Source organism: Labrus mixtus, chromosome 10, assembly GCF_963584025.1.
Source record: "Labrus mixtus chromosome 10, fLabMix1.1, whole genome shotgun sequence".
Lineage (NCBI taxonomy): Eukaryota > Metazoa > Chordata > Actinopteri > Labriformes > Labridae > Labrus > Labrus mixtus.
Genome location: NC_083621.1, coordinates 28,508,863 through 28,518,554, shown reverse-complemented (window position 1 = coordinate 28,518,554; position 9,692 = coordinate 28,508,863). Strand labels below are relative to the sequence as shown.

Below are 9,692 nucleotides of genomic sequence, written 5' to 3'. Positions count from 1 at the left end.
CAAGGTCCCTGATACCAGTGGTCAGTGAATGCACCCACAGGTAGGTTTCACCTGGCTGTACCATTACTGTCTTTATGTACACCCACTGGGTCAAGTATCCTCATCGTGTGCTGTTATTAAAATAATTTCTCTTCATCTCTCTTTCTTGTTCTTGTTCCGTCTGACTCTCTCGGACTGGTATCCATAAAGATAATCCTTTTCTTTTTTAATTATGATGTCCCGACATTGTGTAGACAACAGCTTCATCAAACCGGGGTAAAAATATTTTCAAAGCATAAATTGCAGATAATCTTAAAAAAATAATCCTGACACTAACTCGGGGAATACAGATTACTTGAAATGAATCTGATATCATTGTGGATCTGGTCTGACTTGTTAGAAACGTGCATAATAAACCAACATACCATAAATCATTTAAGATGATTTTATTAATCTGAATAAGAGCAGCAGATGAGGTAACCTTTCGTAATAACGTGAGAATATGTATGGATTGGGGCTCCAGGAGACTTGTTTTTTCCCCTTCTGAAGTTGTTCCCTGAACGCAGCATCAGGGTGGGGACTGCATTACTGTGGGCATGTAGTTTCAGGGACAGGTGAGCAACTCGAATACAATCCTGAAAGTCCAGTTTGAGCAACCGAGCAGCGTGTCAGAGGGTTTATCAGACTGTAGAGGAAAATCACAGCGTGTCAGATCAGGGGCGGGACTTCACAGCAAAGTCACTCCGCCGGTGTAGCGTGGTTCATAAATGTAACATCAGATGATAAAACAGAGAGAACAGTATAGTGTGAGCTGATTCCTGCAGGTATGTTCCTGCTGCTGTACTGACACGTACGACACACCCCTACATGCCTGAACACTGCCACATGCAGTCTCCTCATAACTCTTACAGGAACCATCGCTCTGACTGTAATTAATAAGTGAAGAGTCATTTTAAATGTTCATAATGTTCCAAAGTGAAGTGTTTGTATTGTCCTTACAAAGACACAGCAGAGTGTGTGATATCAAACAGAGACGGGACGAAAAAACACGACGTTCAGTAGAAACTTTTCACAATAAAAGATTCATTCAAAATGAATATAGGCCTATGTGGCGTTAACTCTTTATACGTGTATACGTGTGTGTGTGTGTGTGTGTGTGTGTGTCTGTGCGTGTTTGTGTGTGTGTGTGTGTGTGTGTGTGTGTGTGTGTTTGTGTGCGTCATAGGTGAGATGTGTATTTGATGTGTATTTGATGTGTGTGTGTGTGTGTGTGTGTGTGTGTTTAAAGAGTATGTGTGTCTGTGTGTGTGTCTGTGTGTGTACATGTCTGTGTGTGTGTGTTTGTGTATAGGTGAGATGCGTATGTATCTGATGTGCCATGCGTGTGTGTCTGTGTATGTGTTTGTGTCTGTGTGTGTGTCTGTCTGTGTGTGTGTGTGTGTGTGTGTGTGTGTGTGTGGGGGGGGGGGGGGGTCAATGTGCATCATAGGTGAGATGTGTATGTATCTGATGTGTGTGTGTTTTGTTTCGTTCCCCAACATGGCTAGGGGGATGAGGGGAGTAACAACAAATTGAAATCCAGGCAAAAGAAATAGGAACTAAATAAGCAAAGTTAAAAAGTATTGAATAACAAACTAAAATAAAATGTACAACACAAAACAATCAAATCTTAAACAAAAGTAGAACAATAAGGCCTCAATCAAATCCAAGCTATTATTATTATTATTATTATTATTATTCTTATTATACAGAGTGTGTATAGTGCGTTTTTGTATAAAGTGTGTATAGTATATATATATATGTAACATTTGTGCAGTGTGTATAGTGTGTATTTTTTTGATATACTTTATTAATCCCTGAGGGAAATTCTGGTTTACTCTCTGTTATTGAGAGAAATGCTTCTCACACACATGCACAAACAGGACTTGTGGACATGCATTAGTGGAGAGATGTCAGAGTGGGGCTGCTACACACTGCTATGCAGAGAGCGCACCAGAGCAGTTGGGGGTTCGATGCCTTGCTCAAGGGCACCTCGGCAGTGCTCAGGAAAGTGCCCTGTCACCTCTCCAGCTACCAGACCAACTTCCAGTGTATATTTGTAAAGTATATATGTGTATAGTGTGTAGAATAGTGTGCATGTACAAAGTGTGTATGTGTGTAGTGTGTAGAATACACAGTGCTGCACGGGAGGTTCCTGGTTTGAATCCCCGTCTGACAGGAGCCTCTCTGTGTTTGCATGTTCTCCCTGTGCATGTGTGGGTTCTCTCCTGGTACTCCGGCTTCCTCCCACAGTCCAAAGACATGCTTGTTCGGTTAACTGGAGACTCTAAATTGTCTGTAGGTGTGAATGTGTGTGTGGCTGGTAGTCTGTCTCTATAGGTCAGCTCTATGATTGGCTGGTGAACAGTCCAGGGTGTAACCCCGCCTCTCACCCGATGACAGCTGGGATCAGCTCCAGCCCCCCACGACCCCGAATGGGAAAGCGGTGGATGGATGGAGTTTGTGCTGTCTCCTGCTCTCCCCATCCTCCTTCAACAACAACAAACACTGAATATGAAATAATCAGACACTCATTTAAAACTAAATACACTCTTCTAGAAATTACACTTTTGTCTCCAAACTTTACAAATACAAAACAGCGATCTTTCCACCATCGACTGCATGCACACAGTTTAAAACACTTTTCTACTTTTCTAATGATATGTTTGAGTATTGCACTGTTCTTCTTACTCTTTATTTTTGTCCTTTTATTCCTCCTCCTCTCTCTCCTCTTCATCTCCCCCTTACCCTCTCCCATATCTTTCTCTTCACTTTCCTCCTCTACCCCTTTCTCCTGTTCCTTATTTCCCCCCCTCCTCTTGCTCCTTTGACTCTTTTCTCCTTGTCGAGGAAATTACTAAGACTTGACTCCATACAATAAGACTCAGCTGACTCAGATGGCTTACGTTGATGAAAGTTTATACATCAGATGAATACTCATGAGGAGACATGATTCAACATCACACATCGTACTCGTGTCTTGCTCAATCACATCTCCCGAACTTTTCAAAAGGCATCGCCTATATCCTAAAAGACATTATCAGGGTCACATTGACCCACCTAAACTAAACTGTGACGTCTATAACACTGGAGCAGACAATAAGTCTACCAAACATCCTTACAGATATCAGGAAGAACAGTTGACACTCTCTAAGCTGTACTTGGTGTTCTAATAACAGCTGAACTCTGTCAGGTCTGACTGACACTAGAGAACAGTGAATAAACCTAATGACATCTGTACATTATAATCCAAATAACTACAGAAATTACACCACACTCCTCTCCTACCTGCAACTCTTTCCACCACTTTCTCCACCTTCTCATCTGCCTCCTGCTCCTCCCTCTCCTCTCCTTTTTCTCCTCTGGCTCTTTCCCTTCTACCTTCTCCTCTTTCCCTTGTACCTCTTTCTCCTTCTTCTTTTGCTCTGCCTCTTTCTCCCTCTCCTCTTTCTCCTCTGCCTTCTTCTCCTCTTTTTACTTCTCATTTTCTCCTCTTTCTCCCTCTCCTCTCGCTCCCTCTCATCTTATCCCCTTTCTCCTCTACCTTCTTCTCCTCTTTTTACTTCTAATTTTTATCCTCTTCCTCCTACTCCTCTGCCGCTTTCTCCCTTTCCTCTCACTCCTTCTCCCTTTTCTCCTGTGCCTCTGTCTCCCCTTCCTCTATCTCTTCATCCTCTGTATCTCCACTTTCTCTTGTTCCTCCTTTCCTCTATCTTCACTTTTCTCGTCTTTCTCTCCCTCTCCTCGTTCCCCTTTCTCCTCTACCTCTTTTAACATCTAATTTTTCTCCTCTGCCTCTTTCTCTCTTTTCTCCTCTTTGTCATTTTCCTGTCTGTCTCCGGTACAACCATCTCCTCGTCCCCTGTATATGCGCTTTTTCCTCCTTCTCCCTTTCCTCTATCTCCACTGTTCTTGTCCTTCTCTTCCTCTCCTTCTCCTTTTTCTCCTTTGTGTGATCTGATTGGTCACACAGAGAGTGCACCTCTCACATCAGGTGATTGATAATTGAGTCTTTCAGTGTACACTGAAATAAACACACAAACATGCGTTCAGTGATGAATGACGAGGGGGGTTTGATGTTTTGCAAAAAGTGAGAGTCTGAGAATATAGTTGTGCAAATGTGTGCAGTTTATGACAGTGTACTTCTCTGAAACAATAAATTCTTATCAAGTAAAAAAAACACACCCAAAAAACTGAGCCCTGACTTTGATATTATTTTAATAAATAAATATTATCTTTAAGCAAAATGTAAGCTCTCTGTTTCACCAGCAGGGGGCGCTCTAGTTTAAAATAAGAACACTTTATCCCCCATGTGACAGCTAATAAAGTAATCTCACCTCACCTGTTCGCTTCTCATATGTTTGACTGCGTGTGTGTGCGCGTGCGTGCGCTGTTGATTTGGATATTTGTTCTTTCCGGGATGCAGTTGGGTAAACATATGACTCATACGATCTGCTGGGTCTCACCTGGCCTTGACTCAGCAGCCAATCAGAGGGCAGCAGCAGGAGGACAGACAGGTTTTGTGTATTCGCGCGCGCGCGCGCGCGCGTGTGCGTGTGTGTGTTTCACTTGTTGGTGAGAAACAAACAGCTGCTGTTTCAGAAACACGTAGTCACTTTGAATCATGAAGCTGCCTGTGCTGCTGTGCTCCGTACTGCTGCTGTCTGTCTGTGGTGGTGAGTCCGATAAGTGTCAAAGTCTTTTTATACCTGTTTGAACTACAAACCTTTTAAACAACAAACGATTTAAACTACAAACTGTTAGAACTACAAACTGTTCCAACTACAAACAGCTGAAAGTAAAATCTGTTTCAACAAGAAATCTTTCAAACTGTAACATATATATATGTCAACTACCATCTGTTAAACTAAAAACCTTTTTTGAATCTAATTATATCAACTGTAAAACTGTTTAAACTACAAACTGCTTAGGCCACAAACTCTTAGAACTACAAACTATTAAAATGACAAAATATTAGAAATATTTGCTGAGAACTGTGTCAAACTATTTAAACTACAAACAAACTATTAGAACTACAAATTGTTTCAATAACAAACCTACAAACTACAATTTGACCGTGGAGAAACATGAAGCTGTTGTTACTTTTTAGTTTGAGTGAGTCAGAGTGGAGTTGAATTCTGTTTAATAATGAATGAATTAATGATTAGAGCACTGAGGGAGCGCTAAAGGTTTTAGTTTCATTGATCAGAGACTTAAGTTTTAAACATAATCACAGATTAAACTTGTTTATGTTTGTGAAGATGCTGCTGAGTCAGCTGTTTTAAACTGCTTTAATCCACCATGTGGATTTAAAGCCGAGCAGATCATCCTGATCCTGACATCGACCTGATTATTATCAACACTTCTAAAAACAGACCACATTGTGAAATGAACAGATATTTCCTCTGACGACATGGAGGCTGAAAACAGGAGGAGCAGAGTGACGCTGTCCTGGGTCACATTCCTCTGAACAAAACACTCTAAACTGCTCATATTGTCACACAATAACAGGTGTGTGTGTCTGCAGAGATACACACTGTGCTTGTGCTTTATTTTTCACTTCATTTCCTTAAACCGTCTTTTTGTTTTCATACTGTTGTCACCACGTATGTGAGGAATGTTTTCTTGTGAAATAGCTTTAGAGGAAGTCAGTAAACTTTTATTTGTTGATTAGTTTGATATAAAGTATGACTTGTTCAGAATAGTTTGTTACGGTTTCACTGATCCAAGTGCAACACACAAACACGGGAGCTGTTTGAAAGTCCAAAAAGAAGCAGAGGAGCAGGAGGAGGGGTTGTGGCAGGCGGGCGGGCAACATCAGCCAATTTGATTTCAATAATTTTTATTTTTAAATATTACAAATCATTGAGTGTCATGTCTTTGCTTATTCTGTCAAAGCACTTTGTAAACATCTGGTTTTAAAGGTGTTACATAAATACATTGTCACAAAATCTTAACACACGTTATCTGAGGACAGAGCAGGTGCAGAGCGTACTCTCTGTTAATTTATTTACAGACACAACATGAATCCACCATGAGACAGAAAAACCTTGAAGAAAACCAGACTCATTGGAGAACAGAGTCGATCTGCCTCACGTGTCAAACCTCCATCCTCCTCTTCTTTTAGAGAACAAAACGAGACGTTTTACTCACATGAGGTGAACGACAGAAACCTTCTCATCTGCGGCTTCTTATCAGAGTGACCAGGGAAGACTGACACACTGATTTGATTTCACACGAGCACAAAAACAAAAACACAAAAGCTGCTGAACATTTTTCTGGACTTTTTCACTCCGACTCTACCCAGACTTTCTCCTGCCAGCCTTGTCGTAAATTTTCCGTGTGAAGTCAGTTTGAGCTGATGTGAGAACGCAGAAGGATATACTCAGGAAGATTCATATCCTTCGACTGATGAAAAAACTGTATGCGTGCTGGTGGTGTGATCTCTGAGCATTTATCAAAAATGCTTCTGTATGCTTTCTGTTCGCCCGTATGTTTTTCTCTGCTCTTTTGTTTATCGTGGTCAGCGTACAGACAGCATTGATATATCAAGGCAAACATTCCCATTATAGTGTTGGACTCTGTCCCTTCAACCGCCTCTTCTGCGTTGTTCTCCGTCAGGTCCTGTTTCCTCTCAGGACTCAAACAATCATACAGGTGTGAACAGTAACTCAGGAAGACTTCAGGGGCAGTCTGCCTGAAACTTTCTGTAAACATGGCAGCTAAAGATATAACTAAGTATTGCAGAGCTGCTCAGACACACCAACGCACAAAAGTGTAGTGCTCACAACGGCATAGGCCTTAGACGCAGAAGTATAAATCAGGCTTTTGAGGTCAACTGCCGGTAATTAAAGAGGGGTGGAGTCAGTCTCTGTTTCATGGGTCAGTGATAAAAGGTTTTCATGTGTGTGTTTGTGTGTTTTTGTAGTTCTCTCTCAGGAGGACGAGACTACAGCTGGAGAACAAGAAAACCAAACTGAAACCAGAGAGGTGAGTCTGCTCTCCTAACTCCTCCTGTACACATGTTGAAGTGTCGGAGAACAAACTGATCCCTGAACGACTGGCTGCTGTGAATTAATTGTGTGTGTGTGTGTGTGTGTGTGTGTGTGTGTGTGTGTGTGTGTGTGTGTGTGTGTGTGTGTGTGTGTGTGTGTGTGTGTGTGTGTGTGTGTGTGTGTGTGTGTGTGTGTGTGTGTGTGTGTGTGTGTGTGTGTGTGTGTGTGTGTGTGTGTGTGTGTGTGTGTGTGTGTGTGTGTGTGTGTGTGTGTGTGTGTGTGCGTGCGCTCAGGCCCAGTGTGATGCGTTCAGTCTACCATCTTGCACCAGGGATTACAATCCTGTGTGTGGCGATAATGGATCAACCTACAGCAACGAGTGTATGCTCTGCTTGTACAACATGTAAGACACACACACACACACACACACACACACACACTTCATCAACCATTATCAGCCTGTTTCCGAGTCTCCTCGCTTCTGCTCCAGCTGTTAACATCTGACCTCTTGACTGAGACATACTGTATTCCTGACGAGCACAAATCTGAGATGAGTTTGATGGCAGTCTGATTTTGTAGTCCTCTCTGAGTGCGTTCACATTAACTTATTGTTGGGAGGTAAAGCAGAGTGTCGTCAGCGTACAGAAGCATTGACGCATAAGTGTGTCTGAAACTGGAGCATGTTGTAGATGAAGAAGTTTCCTTCTTGTCAGCCTGTTTTAAATTATAAATAGAATATCAATCTCTTTGTGAATCTTCTCCTTACAAGACGATCCAATTTGAATCTCAATCATAGGTTACGATTCGATTCGCTAACATAAAATACAAATTTAGTCGGTTCTATTTGATTCAATACGGTTTGATTCGAAGCCCTAGAAATAACACAGTCCCTAGATGCTGTGATAACCAAAGACTTCACAGAGTTGTGACTGGGATGAGTGTTCAGGTCTGCTGGTGCTGCCGCTTGCTAATGGTAGCATCTTACTTTGACACTTTTCTCTACAGCATACAGACGGGCAGACTTTTTGAGAGTTTTCCTTCCTTCATGTTTAGTCCACTTGACTTTATTTCTGAGATGGAGAACTCTAAATCGCTTCTCCAATTTCGAACCTCGTTCACTGCCAACTAGTGAGCCACCTGCCGTTAATGATATCCTCGTGTAAAGGAAAAACCTAACATAAGAGTCCCAAGAGATTGAATATGGGGAGCCCAGGATGCAAAGCAAGCTAAGAGAACAAGAAGCAAAACCTCTGTTAACTGTATGATAACGTTAAAATCTGGCTGTTGACTGGTCACATTTTTACTGATCGAGGGCTATGAAGTGGCAAAAACTCAAAACATCTTAAGTATCCGCTTATATTTACCACTTGGGGAAAGAACGGGAACGGTTCATCAAACACAAAGACTTGATCCAAAATATATCCAGTGAAAGTGGATGTTTAAAGTTGCAGGAAGTTTTATTATGTATACATATGACTTTAAAAACATGTAATGACTATCATTAACATATACTGTTGAGCCTGTGGTCAATGACGCTATTCCATGTGCGCTCTGCACACTAACTTATGCTCTCGCCTCACCACTAAAGGCGGTAATGAATAAAATGCAGAAAAAATGAACAAACAATGCAAATAAAATAAACTTAAGTGAGGTTTCAACAGGCTAGAAAAACGATGCACTCTGATTGCAAAACTTCTGTTAGTATAAATATTCAGAGATTACAGCTCTTAAAATATTTTTATTTAAAGTATTTGATCTTCAAACGAATATTCACACAACCACTGACATGTTCTGGGGTTTTTTTTCTACAGGGAACACCGTTTGAACGTGAGAGTGCAGAGTGAAGAGATGTGCTCACCTGTAGTGTGACACACACTCTCCTCGTGTCAGTTACCTGTAACTCACCTTCTTAATAAAGTCACACACATGTTGTCTGTGTTTGTTTCCAGTCCTTAAACGTGATCTGTACTCTGGTGAATGAAACATAAAGTTAATGAAAACCCTGACCTCCATGTTTGGCCTCCTCTTTTCCTTCAAACACCTTCTTCATGTGTTCGCCTGTTCGCGCGGCAGAAAAAGGAACACACTCAAACAGTAACAAATCCTCAGGTGCATGACCCAAAAATGCTTACAAGAAAAACAGAAAAGTAGCACACTCAATGTCCTTTAACGATTTATAATCTGGGTAGAGCAGCAGCCTTCAGATCAACAGCGGAGGCGTTTCAACACAAAGCCTTCATCAGCGTTCACACCCATCATTACAGTCTTTACTCAGAGATGAAGTCATCTGTGTATATTTACATGAATGGAGCAACAGCTGCCTGGAAGTGAAGCCACAACATCTAGAGTTCCCCCTGCTGACTGGCTGCATTATAGGTCATTAACCCCTCCTCTATGTTAACAGATGAGAGATAGATCGAACAATAAAGTTAACATACACATAGAATTAATGGTTCTCAAACATGGATTCAGTAAATGGTAATGGTGCTTTGACACCGCAGGTCACTCCTACACATTCACACACTGATGGTAGAGGTTTGGTAAAGTGACCATCAGAAGTAACTAATCCCATTCAATATGTGGCTGCAGGAGCTGGAGCCACAGCCCGTCATTATAGTAAGTATACATCATGCTGATTTACTTCAGAGTGTGCATTTTTTTGAGTAATTAACTTAGTTA

At 41.5% G+C, this 9,692-nt stretch overlaps 2 protein-coding genes across 4 annotated transcripts in view; both read left to right on the top strand.

Annotated features, from left to right (window-relative positions):
* The window catches only part of atoh8 (atonal bHLH transcription factor 8), a 90,942-nt gene that overhangs the window by 67,739 nt on the left and 13,511 nt on the right, over positions 1-9,692 (top strand). The gene's annotated exons all lie outside the window — the stretch shown is intronic.
* On the top strand, positions 4,561-9,019 carry LOC132982491 (trypsin inhibitor ClTI-1-like). The gene is made up of 4 exons (XM_061049025.1): positions 4,561-4,694; positions 6,947-7,008; positions 7,307-7,416; positions 8,825-9,019. Exons 1-4 carry the CDS (start codon positions 4,643-4,645, stop codon positions 8,880-8,882), a joined length of 282 nt encoding a protein of 93 aa, XP_060905008.1. The 5' UTR covers positions 4,561-4,642; the 3' UTR covers positions 8,883-9,019.

Coding starts and splice junctions, on each gene's coding strand:
- LOC132982491 (XM_061049025.1), top strand. CDS start 4,643: ATGAAGCTGCCTGTGCTGCTGTGCTCCGTACTGCTGCTGTCTGTCTGT. Junction 4,695..6,946: donor GCTGCTGTCTGTCTGTGGTG/GTGAGTCCGATA, acceptor GTGTTTTTGTAG/TTCTCTCTCAGGAGGACGAG. Junction 7,009..7,306: donor ACCAAACTGAAACCAGAGAG/GTGAGTCTGCTC, acceptor GCGTGCGCTCAG/GCCCAGTGTGATGCGTTCAG.